Source organism: Danio rerio, chromosome 17 (genome assembly GCF_049306965.1).
Source record: "Danio rerio strain Tuebingen ecotype United States chromosome 17, GRCz12tu, whole genome shotgun sequence".
Classification (NCBI taxonomy): Eukaryota; Metazoa; Chordata; class Actinopteri; order Cypriniformes; family Danionidae; genus Danio; species Danio rerio.
This window is the reverse complement of record NC_133192.1, coordinates 56,801,131-56,828,582: the sequence shown is the minus strand read 5'-3', so window position 1 is coordinate 56,828,582 and position 27,452 is coordinate 56,801,131. Positions and strand designations below refer to the sequence as shown.

At 39.2% G+C, this 27,452-nt stretch overlaps 1 protein-coding gene and 1 long non-coding RNA gene across 5 annotated transcripts in view; one reads left to right on the top strand and one right to left on the bottom strand.

Moving 5' to 3' along the window:
* The window catches only part of LOC103909099 (uncharacterized), a 502,230-nt gene that overhangs the window by 273,845 nt on the left and 200,933 nt on the right, over positions 1-27,452 (top strand). The window lies entirely within an intron of this gene.
* Positions 1-27,452, bottom strand: part of fermt2 (FERM domain containing kindlin 2) — a 95,537-nt gene that overhangs the window by 34,152 nt on the left and 33,933 nt on the right. For 2 of the 4 annotated variants that reach the window (XM_005158915.6, XM_005158916.6), the window contains exons 3-5: positions 23,889-24,122; positions 9,065-9,193; positions 1,756-1,788 (exon numbers count right to left, since the gene is read on the bottom strand). In XM_005158915.6, coding sequence (XP_005158972.1) covers positions 1,756-1,788; positions 9,065-9,193; positions 23,889-24,122 — 396 coding nt within the window. 4 annotated transcript variants of the gene reach the window in all.

The following is a 27,452-nucleotide window of genomic DNA, read 5'->3' as shown; positions in this document are numbered from 1 at the left end:
CACCACTGGCTTGCTTGGTTTGGGACTTGTGGAGCTGCGCATTGATAGATCTGCCCTTCAGTGTTTGCACTTTCAGCAGTGAAAATTAAACCAGACTAAACTGAACTTCAACTCTGAAAACTGAACTGACAGTTTCAATTTGCTAGAACTTCTATGTGAAGCTGCTTTGACACAATCTACATTGTAAAAGCACTGGAGAAATATGTATGAATTAAATTAGGGTCTACTCACACTATGCCATCCGTACCGTGCCCAGGCCCGTTTCCTGGATCGTTTAAGAAGTGTGAGTGCGCTGAATCGGGCTCAAGCTCGGTTCACTTGGCCGGCCCTGGCCCGGTTGGAAGAGGTGTGCCTGAGCCCGGTTCACTTGGGCTTTGGCACGGTACGCTTGTGTGTGAGTGCAAAACGCGCCAAAGCCCGAAACTGAAAGCGAGACGTGACTTTTAAGGGGCTGTTTCATATGGATTTATTAATCATTCTTACTGTTCAGTGAACGCAAACTGCCGTAGTTTATTAAAGACGAGAACTCCTCACTGCACGACAGCTGCACCTACAGCAGACCTCCTCATTCCTGCAATACGAGAGCTTTATGATTGTTTATGAGTGCCAAAAGTGGCGCATCTGTTCAGCGAAATATCTGACTGTGTGTCACCGCATCCCTAAGGACTGTTTGGTGAAATATTTGACTGCATGTCACTGCATATCAAACGACTGAAACGACATAACTAGAGAAATCTCCACTGTGCTGCTGAGTGAGAGAGCGCTTCTCACTGAACCGCGCAGCAGCGATGACGTAAGCGTGCCAAGGTCCGTTTGTGGTGTGAGCGCGGGCCGTCGAGGGAGACGGGAGGGGGGACAAGCGTGCTTTGGTCCGGTTCGAGGCAACTGTACCTAGTGAGAGTACGGCCTCACATTATGTTTGCCATGGACAGAGACTGAATGGTACCATCTATAAAACTTTATCAGACGCGGTTGTGCTTCTCATCTGGTGTGGAAACCCTTTAAATCTTTCCGTGAGTGGTCGTACAGGTGCGGATATATCTGCACCAGCTCTGCTATTTTACTCCAGCTCTGCTATTGTGCTGGATGTTTGTCTCCTTTCTGAACCGAGAAAATACGAAGCACGTTGAAAAAGGCATAGCTCCAGAACACATCCATCGATTGCGAAATTGTCACAAACCAATGGCAGCTCAAAGGTGTTTAGGACTGAAATGAAGTCCCCCAAAGAGTTCGCTTTGGTCACTGTTTCAAACTACCAAAATAAACCCAAAAAAACGAATCCCTACTCGTGGACCTTTTCTGAACCCACCCCCACTCCCTTTCACTTCACTTCATTTACAAATAAAGACAAAAATACCCCCAAAAAAGCTTAAGAGTTGATATATTACATATTTTAAAAAATCAAAAAAAAAAAAAAAAACTTTTTTTTTTTGTCAGGTTTTGTACGAAATAACATAATTTCAGTTCTTTTTTCTATTTAGTTTGAAGTATACCAGGGCCTTTATGGATGATATTTTGGTAAACCTCCTTGCTTATGATATAGGCTTCTTGAATGACCATCAGTACTGACTGAGCATCTCCGGTTCTGCGTAGATTTGAGGATGAACTGAGCAAAACTTAGGGAATGTGTGGGAATGCACTGATCTCATGACCCTCGTCAGCTGAGGTGTCAGGTGACCAGAGGCAGCAGTGGTCATGTGACTGCTCCAGCGGTGAATGAAGCAATGCAGGAAGCCAGAAAACAGCGAGCCTTACCTTTCACCGGTCCAATGTAAAGTACATCAGAGGCTTGAAGAACAGAAGAAGAGTACGAGGAACAGAGGGAAAGAGGGGGAATGAGAGGACAGATTAACAGTTTGGAGGACAGGAAAGACATGCAAAATCAGAAAAGACATTCAAGGTAAACAGAGTTTCACAACGAATCAACACAGGCTCATTGAGAATGCATGCTTCAGTCCTCTGTAATAAATATACAGCATATGTTTGAGTGCAGTTTGTAGGTGAAATGAACACTAGGGGGCAGCATGAAGCCAGCAACTTTTGTTCCTTTTCACACTAATAATATTTACAGGGACATATTACGACAAACAAAGTATTATTTTGTTCAAATAAATGCCACAAAACAATTTAACGCTGTCTGTGGTTTATAATTGAATATGTTTACGTCACCTATCTATCTGCATATGGTGAATGTTTCTGGTGAGGTCAGTTTGCTCGTAGCTCACTTTGTACGGTGTTGGGCTTGTACTTACGTTCAAGTCTGGTGAAGCACACTCCCACAAAAGAGATTATATCAATGTAAAATCAAGGTAAACTATGTGGTTGCAGTGCACTTTTCTCTTACGTCTGCTGCTGAAAACACTATTGGTTGGGTTTAGGTAGCTAGCTGATCTGAACGACAAGCACCACCTTCTCCTGGTTGTGTACAAGAAGGTTGTCAGAAACAGGAGTTCTGCGAGTAAGGCATTTCAGATTTTAAAAAATGTAGACAGTGCCATTTAGCTGATTCGTCATCTAAAAACATTTAGCGTTTAACATTAACATTCAGCAAAAATGTACGCTGAGGCACGTATTTCCAATGAGCCTGTGTTGATAAGAACAAGAAGCAAACAAACTAAAATGTTTGAAAAAAAGTGGAAAAAGTTCTTTTGACAAGACAAAAAGATGTATGATGTTTAAGCACATCCTTAGTAAATATAATCTCATGTTGCACATTTTAATACACTTTATTCATTCCAGCATCAGTGAAGAGGCGGTTAACATTTAAAATAAAAGTTGTTCATTCACCTTACAGTGAAATAAACTGCATGAGAAGCTTTATTTTCTATTTTAAATTACAAAAAAGACAAATTACAATATTACCAATTAATTAATCTTAATTTAAATAATAATAAATAATAAAATTCGTTCATTTTTTCCTTCAGCTTGGTCTCTATTTTAGAGGTCGCCACAGCGGAAAAAACTGCCAACTATTCCAGCATATGTTTTAAGCAGTGGATGTTCCCCAATTCCAATATAATGCATGTCTTTGGACTGTGGGGGGAACTGAAGGACCCGGAGGAAACCCACGCCAACAAGGGAGAACATGCAAACTCCACACAGAAATGCCAACTGACTCAGCCAGGACTCGAACCAGCGACCTTCTTGCTTTGAGGCCACAGGGCTAACCACTGAGCCACAGTGTCGCCCAAAATAATAATATATAATAATAATATTTATAATAATACTAATAATAATATTACAAGTTATTATTGGTGATCCGTAATACAAAAACACAAAAAAAAAATGTTTCCTATATAATACACAATATATATATATATATATATATATATATATATATATATATATATAAAATAATATAAAGCCTGGTTTATACTTGATGCGTTCGCTAGTTCGATTGAGTGCATGCGGCGAATGTGACGTCATCATGGTGTTTGCGGAGGTTCGTTTGGGTGTGGGCGACATGATTTCGGCTGGAGGACTGCACTTTTTTGTTTTTTAACTTGAGCGAAAAGATTTTGCCTGAAACTGAAACAGTACGACTGTACAGAGATCTTTACGATCGTCCATGTGTGATTATAGGGATAACCAGATGGACAATAATACTTGACTAGAAATTAAAACAGCAGTCGGAAATAAGTTTGTTAAAACTGGAGAAAAAGTGGAGACCCAGTGGTTTTAATAAACAATTACAGAAAATGTTTTTCCACTATTCACAGGTTTTACACTGATGTATACGTTACAACTTTGAATTTAAATCAATTTAATAGTTACAAAACTAAAATTAAGTCACAAATTATTTATTTGATAACTGGAAAAGAATATTTGAACCTCTCGGTTTACAATATACTGATGGCCAGTTTTTCAAGGCTTTATTGGTGGTAATGGTCAGGAATGTTGGACCTAGCCAGACAGAATGTTTAACTAGCCAGACAGTAATGTGTGAATTGTGGAGCGGGCTAAATCTATTAAAAACATCTGTTTTTTCAGTGAGAGTATTTTTTTGTTGTTGCTTTTATTCATGACATAATAAAATAATATTTGTAGAGTAACCCATCTTCTCTTGCCATTCATATTTCAATACACTTTGATAGGTAGCACTTTTCCGAGATATGAACGAAAGCAAGAGAAGCATCAAAGTTTGATTAAAAAAAATCTTGAGTGGTTATAAAAATCGTAAATAATTTATAAAAATAGTTTAAAAATCTAAATAAATCTTGAATGATAATAATGATACAACATAGTCTTGGAAACTTCCTTGCTCTCCGCTCATCCATCTGACTTTACGGTGGGTTTCTTTTGACCGCCCCCAGTCATTTTAAAGAATATCACAATGGCGAATGCGGCAAGTATAAAAGCCTCGTCTGTTTCATGAGCTGCACACACAGTCAGCAGAGGTCGCGGCGCTAGACAAAAGTTTAAATCAGTCTTAAAAATTAATTGCATCATGATTTCCTTATGATGGAATGCTAATGATGTTCATTTTGCAACAAACTCATTTTCTTGAAACTAGCTAAACATTCTGCCAAAGTGTGTGAAAGTGAGCAACAGTAGCCCAGTAGTAGTTCATCCTGAGCACACACAGAGAGAGCAGAGGGAGTCGTTTGAAGATCAGCAGAGGAAGGGAAAGGAACAACAACAATACTTCTGGGTGGAGCTGCTGTCCTGCTCATGCTTCCATTAAACTGATTTTTATCTCAAAGAATCTTACTGAAGTCCCTCTGAGAAGGGATCAAGAAGCAGGTCTTCGGCTCATTTCCCCGTTTTGGTTCCAAATAGCTCATGGCAGCTCCGTTTTTTGCTTTCTAAGGCCCCGATCACACTGAACAAGCTTTTTCTGTTGAGAGGCACCATTTCTGAATGGTTTAATAATGGCCGTGAGTGTTTTGCGTGCCTCATGTCTTAACTGCCTGCTGCACCTCGTGTTTTTGCCTTTGCACTCTGTGAACCTACAATTGAAAAAAGTCATCTCTGAGCGACAAAAAAAAAAGAAAAAAAGCAAGCAATGCCAGTTGTGTCTTTTTCATTCTCTAATCTAATGAAAGCAGAGGCAGGGTTTCTGCTGAGGTGACAGCAGTGTTGGCGTCGTCAAGATCACTATGAAGACTTTTCAAGATAGGAGAGACTAGAGGTCACTGTTGAACAATATCTCATTTGAGCATTGATATGGCAATGTGTGTAGCCGCAATAGTCACATCGGAGGATTATATTGCCGATTTAAGATTGAAAGATAAGGATATGTTCCAATATTATTTTAAAAACGATTTATACAGTGATGATGACCATTTTATTTTAATTATTTTGTAAAATCAGGTCAAATTGTAGTTATGTCTCAATATAAATCGCAGCAAAACAAAATATCGTAATGTCAGATTTTTCCAATATCGTGCAGCGCTAGTTTCGAGTTTTCTGGACCTGTATGACTTAAAGGTGCTGTATGCAAGTTTTTGACTCTTCTAAAGCATCAAAACACCATAATGTGTTCGCAGATACATGCTCAGTAAACATTCTTGTTTATCTGAAAAACAATGCTGAAGATATTCTGCTTTGAAAATGTGCGTAACGGGCCAGAACGGCTGTCTATGTTTTGGTCATTTAACCCGCCCACTGCCAATTTAGCCAATTTTTATTTCAGCACCCCATGTTGCTGTCATGGAAAACTGCGTATTTCATTCAATCAGTCAGGGTGGATCTCAAAGCACCTTCGGTGGACAGTAAGGCAAGGCGAGTTTATTTATATAGCACATTTTATACACAGTGGCAATTCAAAGTGCTTTACATAAACAAGAATAAAAGAAACAAGTCAAATAAAAACAAATAATAAAAATGCGTAAAAAAACATAAAAACAGGTAAAATGTGATATAAAAGAATGAAGAAGAAGAGAAAAACATGTGCTCATTCAGTAAAGGCTCAGCTAAACAGATGTGTTTTCAGTCTTGATTTGAACATGCCTAATGTTGGAGCACATCTGATCATTTCTGGAAGCTGATTCCAGCAGCGAGGGGCGTAGTGGCTAAAAGCTGATTCACCCTGCTTTGTCTGAACTCTTGGAACTTCTAGTTTATATGATCCTAATGATCTGAGTGATCTATTGGGTTTGTATTCAGTGAGCATATCTGTAATGTATTTAGGCTTCAGGCTCAATAGTCAGGCATACTCCTGTTAATGTCGTTAATCTGGCAACCTGCATGTGTTTTTTTTAACCATGAGTGCAATACCTAGACCAACTTACATACTGCACCTTCAACAAATCTTGAATTTCATAATATTATTACATATTACAATTATAGCAATGTCAACAGCTACACTCGCGCACAATACACAGCTGGTTTAGTCTTATTTTTATAGCAATATAAAAAAATACGTGCTCTGCGCCTTTTATTTTGTCGTTTGTTTATCCTCTTGTTTTCAGAAGCATGTTTGGTGTGATTAGCCCCTTAAAAGAGCCTTTGTGCAGCAAAAGCAGCGTCTTTAAACATCAGGGCTCCTGCACGACTTTAATGAGGGTCATCTTGAGGTTAAATGGCAGTAATGAAGGAACAAGTGGCGAACAGATCCCAGACACAGTCATGCTACACTAGCTTTGCGAGTTTGCGTCTCACATGAAGTCCGGGACAATAGAGCCTATTGATGGAGACGGAGCCCGTCCTCTGTGCATCCTAAATGGATTTTAGCGCATCATGTGTGGGGTTTCTGGAGATGTAGCTCAATGCTCTGTTTCAAAATGGCAGCGTGACCAAATATGTGCGGAATCTAAACCATTCGAGCGCCGACGTTACAGCCAGAGCAGCAGGCCTTCAAATGATACGCTGCTCTTGACCCACACAGTTCTCATTTCAGCACTGTTTCAACATAACAACCCTTTGTTTTCTTGCTCTTCAACCACACATGGAAGCCTTCGTGGGCTTCAAACCATCAAACACAGTCAACGCTGCAAACAAGCGCTGCAGTGTGACACGAGTCAACGATCACTTTCTATTGCTTAATCCTGGATTTGGGATTTTGGACTGAGCCCACATCTCAAGCGCTGCAGTGTGTAACTATAATCAATGTGATCGATGTTGAGTTGTGTGGTTTAGAGAAGAGAGAGTGTTATGCTTATATCAAACTCTAATGAAATCTATTGGGTTAAGTTGGCCTAGGGCTGCATGATATTGGTAAAATAAGGCATGATATTGATAATACAATTTCAGCAGATTGAATTAAACAGCTGTATTTAGAATTAAATCATAAATATAGATTGACTGGAAAAATCTTGTTGTGGAGTGAATCAAACAAATGGCAAGCATAATTAATTAAGACGAAATAAGTGTAATAAGTCGTCAGATAATCCGGTGCAGTAATATGACACGATATTATTCAAATATTTTTGCTTCGGACAATGATAATGATGACAATGGTAGTTTAGAAAAATATTTGTAAATGAAGGGAAAAATGCATAAAAACATTATAAGATGTATTTATATATAATTATTTACATATTATTATTATTAGTATAGGTATATATATATATATATATATATATATATATATATATATATATATATATATATATATATATATCAGAGGTTGCGTTAACTGAATATTTTCCGTCATTGACAGATGTTTTTTTGCAGTGACGTAAAAATCTGAAGGTGATCTGCCATTTTGAAACGATTAGAAAATATGCAAATTAATTGACGGTCAATAATAGGTTATGACGGAATTTTTACAACCCTCTCCGTCAAAATGACTGACAATGACAAAGTCTAACGCGACCTCTGATATATTATATATATATATATATATATATATATATATATATATATATATATATATATATATATGTATGTATGTGTGTATGTATGTGTGTGTGTGTGTGTGTGTATATATATATATTACTCATGTGTTTTCGATCCACCTTTACGAGAAGTGCCACTTCATTTACAGCAGAAAACAGTAGCAGTGCAAGGCTGATGAATTAATTCAGATCTTTTGTACCTTTAAATAAATCACGATTCTTGGATAAATCGATAATATATCTTGGAGGCAGAATTATCACAATAAATCAGCATCTCCATATTTTGTCCCACCCCTATATTATTGAATAATCAAATGTAATGTAAAACGTGCAATAACACTGCTATTAACTTACTATAATCCCAATTCCACATTGCAGATGGGACTGTTCACATATTGCGTCCAAAACCACGTTGAAAACGTTACAGGTGCTTCTTCCTTTACTGATTCAAATGCGTTTGTGATACTCTGCCGTTTGTCTTTGTGCGGCACGATCAATTTTGAAAATAGTTCAGCTTTTGCCACTGTGTGGGTTAATACTTAATGTGTGTCGTTGTTTTTACTTGGGGTTAGGTTTAAGAGTAAAGTAATATGCTGGTGTTTGACTGCATTGCTGTATTGCACTCCTGCATTGGGCTCTCACATACTGTGATTTCTCTTGGTCTCGCACTGAACCCAGTCGACCAATCACAGCAGACTGGGTCAACGGACCAATCACAGCAGATTAGACTCACACAAAGGAGGGGTTTGGAAACAAATCAATCCCTTAACGAATCGTATGAAAGTCATTGGGATTATTACGTTAAAAAAAATGCATATTATAAGACAATAAAAGCGTTTTTTGACCTCGCATGCAGATCAGCCTGTTGTTGGAGACCCCCAAAACCAAAATATGACCTTTAATAATGCATAATAGGGGCTCTTTAAGTTAAACATTGAAATTAACCACAAAAAATAACAAACAAAAAAGAAAATTAAGAAAAAAAAAGAGAACAAATTTAATAGAAAACAACATCGTATCAAACGCTTTCTGCATACGAAAGCTGACTTCTCTGAAAATAGAGAGGCATAATAGTCTGACTACTTCTGAAACAGCTTTATCAGAATAAACAAGATGCCAGATACAACATTTGGACTGAAACCCAGTGATTTATTACGTCCCATGTTGGCTATAACGCTGACTTATTGACTTTTGGAACAAAATGTCCTACAGTGGAGTTGATAGGCCACATCATGTCTGCCGAGACAGAGAGATTACACCAATAGCAAAGACATGAGACACACCTGATCCAGGAGTGAGCAGTGGTCCTTCCAGCTCCAGCGTCTCCTCCTCTGCATCCTCCAGCTTTTTCTTCTTCTTCTTGGGGTCGCGGGGCTTGCGCAGTAAGGAGAGCTCCTCAGGATGCCGGATGTCTGCGGAAGAAAGATTCCTTACAATTATACATCAATAATCCTCACCTAATCACAACAAGCTTCGAAAGGAGACAGCCCGACATACTAAGTGTACTAAGACAGCCAGATGTACTAACTTGTGAGAGCCATGACAAAACCTAGACACTACTGTAGAATGAATGCAATCATGAGTGACTTCATTGCCAATAATTCCCCCATCATATCATCCATCCAGTGTAGAGAAATGTGAGAGTCAGCTAGTTCACTGTATACTCAAGTGATTTGACAGGGGGTTACATTTACATTCAGTCGGTATACGGTACCGGTCCGATTCAGTCGGTATACAGTACCGGTCCGTGGAACAATTGGTACCGGGCCACATAAGAAATCATAAATTATTTCTGTAGAAAATATTCCCCCCACGACTTGGTTTCTTCCACTCACCCCCGTCATCTCACATGAAATGGACTATGCCAAAATCCACCACTGAGCGGGAAGAACGATCGCTAGAATATCGCTCAGTGGTGGTTGTTGATAGTTTAAAGTTATAAAACAGGTATTATAGAGTCCAAATCAGCAGAGCATTTAAGGATTGTGCATATATGTGTGCGTGCATCGCTAAGTAAGTACCCGAAATCATTGCAATATGCATCTATATGGAGTTTCACATAATCATACTCATTAGGGCTGTAACATGCCAATGCATATATTTAATTCTTCTATACGGTTGTATTATTGTTAATATGTTCGTCAGTTGAGATGTTTGGCGCAGATGTTATGTATTTGATGCATATAAACCTTGATTAAAACATAATCAAACCGCGATAGTGCAACTAGCGCATGCGCACTGAGTTGTTCATGATTAACATAGATGCACGAGCGCAGCAGCTGTGTTCATGTGTAGACCCCCCCCTCCCCGGCCCACACCGGTCCGTTGTAAAATTGACAACCGTTGACCGGTCCGCGATGATAAAAAGGTTGGGGACCACTGATTTAGCAGACACGTTGTCCAAAATCACTTGCAACTCAGGATGAATAGCACTGCACGATTTTCTGCATACAGACAAGTACTTCGCCCCGAAAGAGCACCTTCAATAATAATCTAAACATTTGTTTAGAAATGGACCGCAAGATGAGCTCAAAAGAGTGGCTACATGTGGTGAAGAAAGATGTGTAATAATTGTCATAAACTATTTAGTCACAAAGCAGAGTGTCGCGACCAACATGATAAAGCATCTGTGGTTGGTTCACATACGAATTTCGGGTTTAAAGAATGGCGTGTTGGGTTCATTGTGCATCCCGCAAGTGCAACCAACAAGAGTCGTGCATTTTAGGGTGCTTTCACACCTGTGAATCGATTTAGTTGTTCTGAAACAGAGATTACAATTGTTACATTGTTGCTCTTTGCTCTTGGAGCGGTTCGCTTTCACACTGCAAAGTTTCTAATTGGACCAAAAGAGCTAAAACAAGTCACGTGCGAGTAAACTCTCCTCACATTGGTCAGAGTGTCAGGGTTTATTTTGCAGCGTCCCGCTCAGCTGTCAGGAGAGGTGGTGGTTTGATGGTGATTGACAGGGTGCGCTTGCACGACGTGTCTGAGGAGAGATGCGGTGGGGAGGGGTGAGAAGGGTGCACGACGATGCCTATTTGAGGACCGGGAGGGAGACGCGAGATTACCGGGAGATCATCACTCGTTTGCGGGCATCCAGAGACTCGCGAAACTTCCCGCCCTACTCATAATTCTCTCTTCATATAGCCGTAAGCCTATTACATATCCATAAAACACTGTGATATAACCGCGCTCGGATCGGATCGCTTTCTCACTGCAATCGAACCGCTCCAGGGTTCGTTTCAATCGAGCCGAGACCACCTCATTCAAGCGATCTCGGAGCGATTACTTTGGTGTGGAACAGATCGCAATTGCCCTGTTCACATATGCCAAACGAACCGCGCTAACTGGGCAAACGAGACACGTTCTGAAACAAAAGTTTAGGTGTGAAAGCACCCTTAGTTTAGCTTGTTGAGCGTGATGAGCAGTTCTGTCGTAGTTTTATTTAAATACCTTGAGATGAAACTAAACAGCACGTTCTCTCCGCCTCCTCATCCACAAACAGCAGGATGTGTGTGAATTAGTGTGTATGGATGTTTCCCAGTACTGGGTTGTGGCTGGAAGGGCATCCTTTGCATAAAACATATGCCGAAATAGTGGCGACCCCTGATAAATAAGGGACTAAGCTGAAGGAAAATGAATAAATGAATGGTATTCTTATGTCTGGACCCTCCAGTTCAATCTGCATTTACAGCATACAGCTCTAAACTATGACTAATGTTGTCTAAATCAGGCCATCAAATAAAAATAAAAAAAACATAATTATTACAAATTTCAACTCAAAGTTCTGCTGAATTTGGCTTTTTTTGAGCGTTTCGACATCAAATTTCTGAAATTCTTCAATTCCCTACAACATCATGGCAGGACGGCTCCCTTTCTCTGGATTTTCCACAGTCCTGAAGGAAGTGAGTGTGTGTGTGTGTAATGGGGAGGGACTTCATGGCTTGGCAGGAATGGCTTGTTTAGTTGTGTTACTAAAGCAAAAGCATTCCAGAGGTTTTAAGAACTACCAGATGGCAGTTCTCTCTCTCCCCGCGTCTGCCCTTTTACAGCCATATGCGAGCGAACTGCAGCGGGTCAGCGCTGGGAGTGAGCGAGCGAGCGCCTCCTCTCAAATTCCAGTCAACAAACAGAAGATCCTTCAGCAAACGCTCCCAAATCAAACAGCCATAACTCTACGTGGACGCTCGCAGTGAGAAAAAAAAAACGCACATTTCTCGTTTCGTCACCAGCAGTTCTTGCGTTAGTCATAAATGCTTTGCAGAAACGCAGTCTGTTCGCTCACAAATATGAGTATGAAGGATTTAGAAATTGAAACACATGCTTGTAGATGTTTTGAATAGTTTGTTTGTCAATTTAGGATTCTTGATAACCGTTAAATGTTTTTTGTTTGTTGTCTGTTAGACCCATGTGACATGTATACTGCCTAATCTTGGCCAGGACGCTCTGGTAAAAGAGATTTTTAATCTCAATGTGTCTTTCCTGGTAAAATAAAGGTTATATTATTATTATTAATAATAATAATTATTATTATTATTATTATTATCATTAATAGTAAACTCAGCACAATTCATTTCATGAGGAAAAAATACCTGCAGACACACAGAACTATTGATACCAGCACAAAGACCACAGAGAAGTCAATGCTGAATATTGATTAGGAATGGGTATCAAAACTCAGTACTTTATCAATATTAGTGCTAAATTATAAAAGACCGAAAGAAGTATCGATAAGCTCTGACGTTAACGGTTCTGCTATCAGTACTGAAGCATTATTGCTGAATAAACATTACTCATGTTAGCATTACTTACAGAGCCTCTGAGCCACACCCACTCACAGGTTTGGCTTGACAAACTGATTGCTGTCAACTTTGAAACAGCCCTGATTGGTGTGAAATGATGTCATACCCATTTATTGCTGAGTGCTGCAGGAACGACGTCAGATCCAAAAACAAATGTTTTGCCATGGGTGCCCTCTGTATTGTACATTTTCAAATGAATAAAATTACGTCTTTTTTAGGGCTGCTCGATTTTGGGAAAAATCATAATTTTTTAAAAATAAATATTTCCCAAATGACGTCTAACAGAGCAAGAAGTTTTAACAGTATTTCCTATAATATTTTTTCTTCTGGAGAAAGTCTTATTTGTTTTATTTGGTCTAGAATAAAAGCAGATTTAAAGATTGTGAAAGCCATTTTAAGGTCAATATTATTAGCCCCTTTAGGCAATATGTATTTTTGATTGTCTGCAGAAGAAACTACTGTTATACAATGACTTGCCCAATTACCCTAATAAAGCCTTTGAATCGCACTTTGAATTTGAATGCTTGTATTTTGAAGAATATCTAGTCTAATATTATATGCTGTCATCATAGTAAGGATAAAAGAAATAAAAATATGAAACAAACTGTGCTTTAAGCATCTTCACTGTATGAAAAACACTTCAGCTACAAAAGTCCTTCAGTCAAGAGCAGTGAGGGATTTTCTCCTTTTGTTATTTGATTAATATTAATGGAAACACTTTAATGGTTTCTCTTTCAAGTTTCTTTTGATTCTCAACTCGTTTGTTTATTACACAAATGAGGGTTAATATGAATAATCACTAAACACCGCGTTTTGACACCTATTTGACCGTTAAAGCGCTCATGACTTCAGATGCTCTGCTCGTTACAGTGTGCGAATGAGACCGAATGCTGACCGCATGCTTTTGACACACACACACACACACACACACACACACACACACACACACACACACACACACGGGAGCATGCGGTTTAGTTCGCACTTTTAAGAGCAACAAATGTTTACAACTGGAAAGGGGGCGGAAAATAATGGAATAATCGTTTATCTCGATTAATGTTTTTTCATAATCGTTAGAAGCCAAAACCAAAGTTGGATTTTCGATTAATTGCACAGCCCTAGTCTTTTTTATATATCCATATTTTATATATCCAAACTGTGAAAAGTATCAGCAATCGGTAAAGAAAGTTTAAAGCGTCCATTTCCTGCTAACATTTGTGCACAACGCCGCTGATTGCCCATTGTGTTGACATACTCCACAGAAATGACTGTGATTAGCCATTCACTGCTGTTCTAGAGATGCTCCGTCTGGATTTTTTGCAACCAATACAGAGTACCGATTCCTTGTCATGGTGACAGGCCGATACGGAGTACCGATTTTAATGCTTCAAGCTTTATAATGCATTAAGCATATTTTTAGTCTAAGCATGACACTTAAATGTAGATCTCTCCTTACCTAAGAGAATAAATTAAAGATGTTTATATAAACACATCTCTTGTAACCATTTAGTGTGGACATGTCATGGACAGAAGCAGCTTTACAGAACATAATAGATAAAACAGATACAAAACTAGTTAGAAAAATGACTAACAAAGCAATTTTGAAACATCGCAAATGATGGAAGAAGAATCCAACATGTCTCAATGAAGTTGGAGAGCACATCTGATGCATAAGGAGTTAAAATGCTCACCTTTAAATCCATTACTTCTTTACTACAAGGAAATAGATCTATAATCTACTGTTTATTACAATAAGTTATATTATTAAAAACTTGAGCTAAAATTTTTATTTATTTATTTATTTTTATTTCTCTAATATTTCCGTCCAGGTTTTAATGAACTTGCAATATTGTTGAAAACACAAAACTTTCAGTTCTGATATGTAAAAAGATTACAGTTCTTATATGTGCTCTGCTCATAAACCTGTAAACAAACAATTGCAATCGGTTCATGAGATCGGCCAGATTGGCGAGTACCGATTGAGTCATAAAATGTGATTATCAGCTGATACTGATCTCCAGCCGACTGATCGGATCATCCCTATGCTGTTCACTAAGTGGAAGTGGATCGCTCATGTGTTCGCTCAATGACAGGCTTTGAAACTCAGCAGTGTCCGCACACAAATGTTAGAGGAAATTGGACTTTTTTAAAAATTATTTCAGTACTGATCTGTACAGAGGTTGATACATATGACAACCCTACATATACACATCCACAGATGCACACTAAAAAAAAAAAAAAAAACGAAATAAGTCTTGAACAACCGGTGCACATTTCATATGTATTGGTTTTGCTCAAAGCTTCAAAAGACACCTAAAGGACTTTACATCAGGATATTTCTAAAGGTGTGGTCCCATGCAAATTCATCCAGCTTGGCCAGAATTCATGCATCTTTAGGTGTAGACCCACATGAAAGTTGTGGGCTTCACCAGCCGAAATGATGTCAAAACAAGCACCCAAAACAAACTTCCGCCAACACCGCAATGGCGTCATATTGACACAGCCTGACAAACTTGCGGATATGTCTTGTACAAATCAGCCTTTAGTCTCTGCTAATGAGCTGATAGTCAGGTGTTTTTGATTAAACAGTCATGCAGATGTGCACTGTTGGGGGCACTTCAGGAATGTGGCCGGAAACCACTGTGATATTGGGATCAGATTCCCATCATGGGTGGTGGCAACCGTTATATGGGCAAATACAATTCACAAAAACCTTTCCACAGCTACATTTTTAATTTCCTGGGTTCTCCAATTGTCCAGTCTGCTCATAACTATTAATTCTTAGAACTGTCAACTTCACATTGGGTTTAAAGGGGTCATGAACTGCATTTGCTATTTTAAAGCAACTCTAAAAGTAGTGAAACATGGTAAAAACATCATCACACTGTCTTGCAGCATTACTGTAGGATCTTATACAGTTGGCACTGCATGTTTTATTCCCCGCTTTCTGACAGTAAATTAAAGCCCTGTCCGGGTTCTTTTCCAATTTTTCTATTGCATTAGTGTAGATACAGTTGAATGAAATTAACATAATTACATACTGACGTGTAGGGTTGTAACAATATACCGGTATGACGGTTTACCACAATTTGAACGTGCACGATTATCATACCATGAACAATTGCATATCAACGGTTTTAACCCTTAAAGACCGAGACAGCCGCCCGCGGCTAAAAATAAGTATTGCTCTTAAATGTTTAATAACTTTTGATCCGCTGATCCGATTCATACAATTCAAAGATTGGCATAAAGAAGAGAATCTCAGCTTTCCAGTGCTGTATCACATAACATTCGCGGACTTTCAGAGGCTCTGGAATCAGTGCGGTTACGTCATCAACATTTGACAACGCTGATTTGACAAAGAAACGCTCGTCACTGTGTCTCCGGACAAATCAGACATGATACATTGATGCATTATCCCTCCTCCATGCCCAGATTGGTTCAAACTCGCTATATCACAACCAATAAGCATAGGTTTCGCTTTTGTTTGTGGGCCAAGCTTTTTGAACAACACGGAATGAGAGAAAGGCATACATTTGTGCGCCGCGGCTAAATAAAACGCAAAAAAAAAAAAGTTTTGCATGAAATAATTCTCATACTAAGTACTTTTGCATGCACAGCAGCACAGAAACATGACAAAACAGTGACACAGCAAAGACGAACTGCTGCTATTGCTGTTTTCAAAAGACGCAAATGAAGATGCAGCGGTTTGTCAGTCTGCATTGCAGACAACCATATCGAAATCCATATCCACAGACAACCATATCCATGCTGGCACATAAAACCTAAGGATGTTCCATATTGAATCTAGTTTCGTTATGTAACTATTTATAGTATAGTAAATATTTATATCTATTTTTTACTGAGGATTTGCACCATGTTTATTTGGACTTTGACACATTATTTATTATTTTCTTATTTTTATTTGTTCATTGTAAGTGGTGTTGTTTATAGTAACTAAAAATATATTATTTGGAAAAAGTCAAATTTGCTTCACTGTTCTATTATTTTGTAACATTTGTAACATACCGTATACCGCGAAACCGTCAAACCGTGGTATTGTTTTAGACGATTATCATACCGTGAAAAATTCATACCGTTACAACCCTACTGACGTGAAAGGCACTGAAATGTTTTCATTAAATAAATGATATGTTAATTTTAAACATGGTAGAGCAGCGTGCTTATCCATTAAACGGTTGTGATTTCAATTCTAACACCCACGCAATGGTGAAAACTGATTACGTTTTGCAAGCAGGTTATCTGCAGGTTTCCAAGAGTTACATTTTGTTTTAATACCACAAAGATTGGTATTACAAAATAAAAAACCACACACACGTGGCAAATTACCATCCATAACACATTTATTGTATATAGAAGGAGCAAGAAAACTCAAGATAGTCTTTGAACTGACTTAATAATTACTAATAATAATTTACTAATAATAATTACTACTACTACTACAAAAAAAAAAATAATAATAATAATAATAATAATAATAATAATAGGGATGCAGCAGTACTCTGTGGTAGGCCTAACATTAGTATTGTGGGTGGGATGAAGCAGATCTGAGAAATTTCGGGTGTTTTCAGTCAGGATTCCTTATTAATAATAATTGGCCAGATGATTGGCCATACACCAGTCAGGCCGTCGAAAAATCATCCAATGCCAATTTCTGGCTGATCAATTGGTGCATATGTAGTTCTTCATTTGCTAATGTACGAGTTGACACAAGTTGTGGAGCAAAACTCCCCACGAGCGTGTATTTTATTAGGTTCCAACCATTTAATTCCAGGTCAGTTCAATTGCATTTTTAAGACCTTTGAAGTAGGGTTGGGCCGATAGACGATGCCATCTTCCATCACCGACGACAACACGACATCGGCAATCCTCTGCCCCGCCCCCATTGCAAACCCGCTCACGGAAAATACACACTTAGACCCCGTTTACCCGAATATGTCGCAGTGTTAAAATGGCATTTTAGAACAAATATGATCCACTTCCACACCGTGTTTTACCTAGCATTTCAGAACAGCCCTCTGTCCGCTGAAAACGCACATCACGTGACCACAAACACACACAGTCACACACTGTCATGTGCTCCAGAGAGAAGTACACGTCGGACAGTTTATCAAGGATGGATTGCGTCTCACTATAGTTGTTAAACGTGATATTCAGACATCCTAAGTCTCCAAGAAGTTCCGGGAGACTCTATGCATTTGCGTGACTCATAATGCCCGCAAACAAGTGATAATCCCCTGGAAATCACGTCTCCCTCCTGGTCCTCAAATAAGTTGCGCGCCCTTCTCATCCCCGGATCCCTCCTCGCTCTTCAGACACGTCGCGCGCACTGTCAAACAAGAGATGTACCGAAGTTTCGGCCACGGAAAATTTATCTGCCTAAGATATGTTATGCCATTTAATGGACCGTCTAATTTTAGTAGCTTCAGTCATTTTTGGGGTACTCGTTTAAATCTGGAAGCTTTAACAACTTTTATCAAAATATATATCGTTATCGTTCAATATGGAAATTAATTAACGAGATTGCATTTTTGCCACATCGCCAAGCCCCGTGCATCGTGCTGAAGTGTAGTTAACAGAGCGGGTCACATGACTCCACACACGGTAAAGAAAGCAATTAACCTGGAACAATTAGATCAATTACAGATTCTTAATGTCGATTAATTTCCAATTGATCGGCCAGCCCTATTTCAGAGCTAGATTTGAGATTTACATCAAACTAAATGCTGTTCAAATTAGAAGAGAAATTACAGAGAATACGATGTATTGACTCATAAATCTGAATTCTGATGTCATGCAGAATAAATCTAATTATATTTCCTAAACTCTGACTTGGGTAATCTGACTGATACCTCTGATATTGCGGTTTGATCAGTAGAAGTTCAGAATGACCTGTAACTCAAAGATGAGTCAAACTGGTCAGTTGGGTAGGAGAGACAATGATTTTAAAGCTTTCATTTCTGCAGCGGTGGCCATTACATCATACTGAGGAGAAAAATCAGAAAAAAAACGCCACTTTGGCTGTTTGGTTTCAATAAAAGCTGCTTTTAGAATTAAAAGGAAGTTCTGAAAAACCACAGGATGTTTTTACAGTACAACGACCTCTCACAAGTCAGAAGATCAAGCAAAATTGGACTTCTTGATTCAGAACTGCTTTGAAATCATGAGAGCTCCGTGCAACGGTCATTTCTGTTCGGATGTAATTGGAAGTAATTTAAAAGAGGTCGTTTTTAAGCACATCCCATTCTGAGGATGAATAATTTCTGCTTTTCTCTCCGCTTGTATGACCAAGTGATTTAAACTAATGAAGAAGAGACTGGCAGCTGGGGGAGAGAGAGAGAGAGAGATAGAGAAAGTGAGAGAGAGAGGGAGAGAGAGAGAGAGCAGACAGCATATGATATGTGTTGTCTGTCTGCAGCTGCCCCCAGTTGAACTAAACTTCCAACACTACTCAACACACAGACATTGGTTCACTTTAGGGGTTGAATGACCCAGGATTTTTTGAAAGTGAACTCTTATGTTATCAAAGTCAAGTTGACTAGTTGCTGGTGATTTCATCAATAAAACACAAGATACAAACGTTTAGCAACACGCCACAATTTGCGATTTATTTGCGGGAAATATATACACATGCTGTTTGACAGCTCTTAACACTCTGCAAAAACAACGCAACATTACCAATGACTCATTTTAGGGCAAAACAAATGCACTGTCAACAGTGCAAATGCACTGCCCAATGCACTGGGCATTTTTCGCGGTTACTGGCTTATCCTGTTTATCAGACATCTCCTCGATGCATATGGATATTTACCGGGGATGATGTTTACACATGCTATAAAATTTTTTACACACGGCTGCACACTTCGCCATTTCTGCGTGCTTTACATTTAATTCACAAAATATGTCACAGCAGCTGTGCTTCGCAGAGGACAACAGCCAATCACATTACTTTTCCAGGGTAGCATAAACGTGATTGGCTACCATCTACTGTATTTGCAATAAGCGACTTAACAGGCATACTGGCATCAGTTTGACGCTTTTAAGTTCCCTCAAAGTTCAAGTGAATCTTTGACGCTGACATAAGAAAAATTAATCCGGAAGTGACGATTTTTTTCTCTTTGACTCGTTGGATGGAAACGCTGCTTTATTCGCACGTCTTTTAAGCACTATTCCAGTTATGCGCATACATTTCATTTGCATTTTTGGATGGAAAGACAGCTATTTAGCGATCCACCTTCATGTGTAAAACTGACATGTAGTTCAGGTCAAACCACGTGATCTGCACACCGCGACTAGTCAACGTCAATTAAAATGCATCACGGCACGGCGGAACATATAAAGTCGACCAGTCAAATAGTTTGTGCAACCCTTAGTTCACATTTTGCAGCTAAAAGCGCATTGAAAGTGTGAGGGGCGTTGCTTCTGTCACCAATTACAATTTGCTAGGCAGCCATCAACCGTTCCCTCAGAGGATGACAAATTGACCAAACCTTGCTGCAGCTCTGATACAGGTTTTATTAAGGGAGAAAATGAAAAAAACTACAGTGTTTGGGTACGCTGCAGTTGTCTGAGGAAATTATTCATTCATTCATTTTCTTGTCGGCTTAGTCCCTTTATTAATCTGGGGTTGCCACAGTGGAATGAACCGCCAACTTATCCAGCACGTTTTTATGCAGCAGATGCTCTTCCAGCCGCAACCCATCTCTGGGAAACATCCCCAAACACTCATTCACACATACACTACGGACAATTTAACCTACCCAATTCACCTGTACCACATGTTTTTGGACTGTGGGGGAAACCGGACCACCCGGAGGAAACCCACGCGAACGCAGGGAGAACATGCAAACTCCACACAGAAGCGGCAACTGAGCCGAGGATCGAACCAGCGACCTTCTTGCTGTGAGGTAACAGCACTACCTACTGTGCCACTGCTTCGCTGAGGAAATTAATCAACCGTTAATATTGAAATGTATAAATTACGAACAAAGTGTGAAGCCGATTAATTAGTAAGTCAGTCTTTTGTCCAAAGCAGCTTACAGATAAGGAGGCATTCAGCGATTCAACAAGAGGCAATACACACAAGTGCTCTTTATATAAAGGAACTGTTAGCGCTCAGAGATATAAGTGCTAGAGTGAGGAGGGGGGGGAGTGTTTTTTTTTTAGAGAGAGTTTTTTTTTTTTTACAAGTGGTTTGTCAAGCCCACTCACCTGTGTGAGGCACACTTCATGAATGCACAAAGTTTTTATTTAGAGATATGGACTGATTGTAAGGAAGTGTCTGGTGCAAATGTGCAGAGTGTGCCAGAGATATGAAGGAGTGTGCTTTCTACAGGTGGTTTATCAAGCTCACTCACCTGTGTGCGGCTCGCTTAGAGTTGCATGTCTAGTGCTAGTCACTAGTTCAGTGAGTTGAGATCTTTTCAACTAGTTGTGCATGGAAAACCGAGTGCTCCCTATTTATAACGAACATATGAATGCGATGTGAACAGCCCCATACGCGCTTTTATCATATATGAATGCAACTGCGTTATGTAAAATACCAAAAATGTATACATTTCTTATAAAATTAAACAATTCAAACAAAAAATTGCATGAACTAATATATTTTTGCATAGAGACAGAGACACCATCAATTGATATCCATTTGCAAGAAGAGGTCATGTGACTTTCTAGGTCTAAGGTCTATTTCTGCAGGTACCGTCAACCTCAGTGCTCATACGGCCTTGTTTTCTATAAATGGACTCGCCATCAGCCAGCAACATCGATAAGAGCTGTTTATAAAACAGGATTTGGAGCAGTTCAAGGGCACACTGAGTCTAAGAAAGGCTAATAATAACAGCTCAGTGCGTTTATCAAATAAAAATGACCAGTCAAATAGCAAAAATGCGTTCCGTTGGCTTATTGAAGCGTCCAGAATCAAGGTAACCGTACCAAAGCAAGCAATAATACAATAAAGGATTGCATGGTAGTAAATATTACCACATCAGCATGCATTATTTGAGCCAAATGCTGCATTAGCTTCATTTCAAAATGTAATCCCCAAGTCCATTTACCAGGACACAGTCTTATAAAACAAAGCTCATGGTTTTATGATGAAAGATGCAACAAAGCAGCTACAGCGTCTATAAGATCATGCATTAATTTATTCATTCATTAGCAATTTATAGCAAATCGATTGAAAAGAAAAACCAAGGGCGTCGCAGTGGCGCAGTAGGTAGTGCTGTCACCTCACAGCAAGAAGGTCGCTGGTTCAATCCTTGTCTCAATAGCCATTTCTGTGTGGATGTTCTCCCTGCATTCGCGTGGGTTTCCTCCGGGTGCTCCGGTTTCCCCCACAGACATGCGGTACGGGTGAATTGGGTAGGCTAAATTGTCTGTAGTGTATGAGTGTGTGTGTGAATGTGTGTGTGGATGTTTCCCAGAGATGGGTTGCGGCTGGAAGGGCATCCGCTGCGTAAAAATGTGCTGGCTAAATTGGCGGTTCATTCCGCTGTGACGATCCCCAATTAATAAAGGGACTAAGCCGACAAGAAAATGAATTAATGAATGAGAAAAACCAAGTGACCATTAAAACATGTATTAAGATCTTAAGGACTTTTAAAGTCTTGACCAACGTTATAATAGTTTTGGTTTTTGACTTTATTTTGTTTTGACTTTTTCAAATTCAGTTCGCTTTAATTAGTTTTAGAGGCAGGTTTTTATTAGTTTTATTTGTTGAAAATGGTTCATTTTGGTTTAGTTTTCTTTTTCAGTTTTAGTTTTTTTTTTTTTTTTTTTTTTTTTTTTTGTAAATAAGGATATTTGTTAGGTGCAAGATTCAAAACCATCACAGGGCTCGAAATTAACCTTTTTTCTTGGTACCACCGGTGCTTACTTAAAAAATTTAGGTGCACCAGACTAAGGGTGCTTTCACACCTGTGAATCGATTCAGTTGTTCTGAAACAGAGATTACAATTGTTACATTGTTGCTCTTTGCTCTTGGAGCGGTTGCTTTCACACTGCAAAGTTTCTAATCGGAACAAAGAGCTAAAACAAGTTTACGTGCGAGTAAACTCTCCCTACATTGGTCAGTGTCAGGGTTTATTTTGCAGTGTCCCGCTCAGCTGTCAGGAGAGGTGGTGGTTTGGTGGTGATTGACGGGGTGCGCGTGCGCGACATGTCTGAGGAGAGAAGCGGTGGGGAGGGGTGAGAAGGGTGCGCGACGATGCCTATTTGAGGACTGGGAGGGAGACGCGAGATTACTGGGATTGTGGGCAACCGGAGACTCGCGAAACTTCCTGCCATACTCATAATTTTCTCTTCATATAGCTGTAAGCCTATTACATATCCATAAAACACTGTGATATAATCACGCTCGGATCGTATCGCTTTCTCACAGCAATCGAAGCGCTCCAGGGTTCGTTTCAATCGAGCCGAGACCACCTCATTCAAGCGATCTCAGAGCGATTACTTTGGCGTAGAACAGAGCGCGATTGCCCTGTTCACATATGCCAAACGAACTGCGCTAACTGGGCAAACGAGATACGTTCCGAAACAAAAGTGTAGGTGTGAAAGCACCCTAAATTTAGTCGCACATACCAAAAACTATAAGCACAGTTACTACATGTTTTATATTAACAGATTTATTGCATCTGAAATCAACTCTAATCACAACTAACAAATAAACAAAACTCTGCATGCGCTCACCGGCCCTGCACACACTGCTTGACGTGAGTGAGATGAACTGAATACACAATAATAACTGTGCCGTGCTCACGGTGGTGTCTGATTTTGCACAGATGTTATTGACATATAACTTATTATTTGCATACGTCATCTTAATAGTAATAACGTTTTTTTTTTCATGAGCTGCAATATTAGTTTATTCTCAGTAAATGCATGTTCTTTAGCGATAGTGAACGCAGTGTCAGTCGCACGACATGTTTGTGAAATGTTTATTTCTACAAAATTATAGTGTATTAAATTGTAAAAAATGTCTTTATTTCCTATGGTTGGGACAAAAAAAAGACTACTGGATATTTTAAAAGCACAAGACCTCAGACAGGACAACTGAAAATGCATCAAAACAATTGTATTTCTTATTAAATTTGATGGGCCTTTAAAGTAGCTACTGTATTCTGATTTAGTCCCATCTCTCCATGCAAACCCTACATCTGTGCTCAGCGAATGGGCTCTTATGTACATCAAAATAACACAATTAAGATGACTTATGGTTGTTCACAACCTGCATGAACATTGAGTTAAGCTAATGGAGAGATATTTTAGGAAAGGCAGCACTCACTGAAGGTTTTGCAGATGTCAGACACGGCCTTGAAGACGCGGTCGGAGAAGTTGACTTTCACTCTCATGTGCTTCATGTTGGGCAGCTGCAGACGCAACAGCTTGTGCTGCGGCGTGAACAGCAGCCTGGCGTCCGCCTGAATGCCATATTTATCGAGCGTCCAGTGGGTCTTTAGCAGCCAGGTCTTCTTCTTTTCCCACCAGAGTGCATGATCTGACCAGTCCTTCTTCACATCTGTGTAAAGACAAAGTAAAATGGGACAAGATTAAGAAACACAGTACCTTTCTTTCTAACTATATCATCTATGAAGGCAAAGTCAAAAGTTTTGTTTGGCTTTAAGGCTGGGCGATAATTTGAAAGTGATTTTCATGCACATTTTGTCAGTAAAGCCGGTTCTAGTAAACCTCCAGCAGTGGTTTTCAGATGAAGCAACATTTACAGCACATAAAAGAGTCATAATTCACTGTTAAGGGCAGAAATTTTCATATGCGTTTGTTTTTTTTGTATTCAAATGCAAAAAATTGTCACACACACACACAAATCTTGCACATCAGAGTCCGATGCGTATTAATTAAATCTGTTGTGTAAGAATTCGCAAAACGGTACAAAATGGAGCCAACAAGCTATTGTTAACCTCAGTAACGTTACCTTATAATCCTTAACAAAACGTTTATTTTGAAATCAGTGCCTACTATCCTGGTTTCCAAGGTCTTTTTGTCTTAATGTTACTTTGCTTATCATAAAGGGCTTTTGTGTTGTGAGACTAAGTTGATTAGTTTCTCCGATGCCATTCTGGATTTTGCCTTTCGCTTGTATGCAGGCCCTGAATTGTCAAAGTACCTCTCAAAACACCTTTTCGGATGTGAAAAACGAACCCAATTCAAAACCTTTTAAGACGTACGAAAGTTTCGAAGGCAGCGTGTCAGTACGTTTAACATCACATGAGGTAGAATTTATTTTTTAACAAGCAAAAAATTACAGACGAAACTTTCTGATTCAGTCTGCAATAACCTTTAAGCTACGCAGAATTGAGTGATAATGAAATTGAGATAATCGTTTTGTGATGATGACAGCTGTGGTTATAATGAAGTAGGTGATTGTCTTTAGAAACGTGTGTTGTTGTGCTGGCTAAAAGTCTCTTCACAGTCCAATAGTAATGATTAAAGTAAATGAGCTAAATGTGTTTATATGTATTTTTATATTCTGGGTGAGGCAAAAAAACAAAAAAAGTTTATCTAATTAAAAATTGTCAGGCTGATAATTCCCACAATTCTGATGAGTAGCCCAAACTGTCCGTCAACAAATGTAGATTTGAACATCTGTGCAGCCGTTCATGCAGATCCACCATTTGCGCATGAACACTCGCCACGTTAAAAACTTTTTTATACCCTGAATTGCTATTGGAGTTACTTTTGCACGCACAAGGTAATGTTCTGTTTTAAAAGTATTAGTCACACAGCGCTGATGTAGATTGTGTTGCTCTATGAATGGGTTATATGCACAGAAGTGTTGTTCAGCCACTGAAATCTTCTGGTAAAAGATTGATGTGACTATTTTCTGTTTCATAAGGGACCTTTTACAGCATTGATAATGTAGATTTATATTAGTTTAACAACAAAACGTCAGTAAATAGTGCTACTCCGACTAGCCTGCTTTACCATGACAAATTTTGTGTGCTACACAACTGAAAAGTGCTAGATAAAATACAGTTTTTTACCATAAAGTTTTCTAACTGGCAAATGATCAAGTGGGTTGTCTACTGTCATCTTTAAGGTGTGCATTTGTGGTTCAGAAGTCGTGGCTTTGAACGTCAGGGGTAAGACTGTGCTTCAAAGACAAATTTAAGACTTTATATGACCATTATGAAAGAAATTTTAGACTTACACAAGGCTAAACGCTAGAGATTTTTTTTGTCATTTTGTAATTAAAACAAAAACAAAAATCAATCAAAACAATTGCTATTTTAAGGAGGATAATTAAACCGTACTGGTAAATAGAGTTAATAAATAAAGTATTCTTGAGATGGAATGGTGTTAGTCATTGCGTAGCTTTACATGGGCATTGGAAAATTAAGACCTGTTTAAAATGATTTACGACCTACAACAATATTAAAGTAAATTTAAGACTATTTAAGGCATACAATTTTTGCAATTTAAGACATTTAAAAACTTTTTTAGGACCTCGTGGATACCCGGTTAATTACTTTGTTACATTAGAATTATTGACGATTTTGTGAATGATTTTCATCATCCAATTTTTTTTTTACAAAATTTAAAATGAAGGTGGTGGCAGTGTAATTTAATGTAATGTGTATTTATATTATATATCATGTAGGGCCATTCATCCAAATTGCTTCACAATTATGGGGTGGTGTGAGAGTCTCTCCACACCACCACCAGTGTGCAGCACCCACTTGGATGATGTAAGGCAGCCACAGGACAACAACTCCAGTGCGCTTACCACACACCAGCTATTGGTAAAGTGGACTGACAGTGATAGAGCCAATTCGGTGGATAGGGATGATTGGGAGGTGATGATTGGTACAGGACAATGGAAGGAATTTGTCCAGGACAGCAGGGTTACACCCTTACTCTTTTACGAGAGTTCCACAGAGAGCCAGGACCTTGCTTTAACGTCTCATCCGAAAGACGGTGCTCACTGACAGTATAGAGTCCCCTTCACTTTATTGGGGCATTAGGACCCACTAATAGTATTTGGATGCAGCCTTTATGATGCAAGCTGAGACTGCATCACTCAGCAATGCAATGTCAGACACAATGCACTCAAATGGAGCGAGTGACATAACTGCGAGGGGTAGGGTTAGGGGTGGGGTTAGGTGAGCCTATTAAAAAGCATGGGATGCAGCCCAGATTGCATCCAGACCTCTCTTAAACCCACACAGACCATTTGTTGAGCGCCTCCTGCTGGCTTTGCTAACACCACTTCCAACAGCTAGCTAACTAGTTTTCCCATGTGGTCTACCATCCAGGTACTGGTGGGAAAGTGACAGTCTTGTGGCTTAATACTGGTAACACCGACTATAATAGCAAGCCGATTTACTACTGATCATACAACCGTGCTTTCCTGATAAGATATGCATGACGATCGCAGCTTTGAGATTTCACTTAGCCCTATTATGAAGAATTTATCTGACAAATGCTCTTCTATCTCAGTTACATTCATTTATGCACAAAAATCTAATTAGTTTTATGTGGTATTTTCTTACCAGTTTCAATAAGTAATTTTATGCAATATCCCAAAACTTGGGCTGGAAACCCAGTAACTGATAGACAGTGAGAAAGGGAGGAAGACAGCAGGATGAAAAGTAACCGAGCTAAAAACGGGCCTGTAATTTGGCTGCACATTCAGCAAAGCAATAGAGTTGAAAGCGAGGTCAACTGAAGGGAAACACGGTTAAGTGTCAGACGTGTTTGTGTGTGTGAAGCTGAACTTGCCAGAGTGGAGGCCTGAATGAAAGTGAGAGGGCCAGGCATTCACCAGGAGGCTCCAGCATACGGGCCAAAAATAGGAGCAGTCGGAGGTGAAACACTGAGAAGCGTTTGT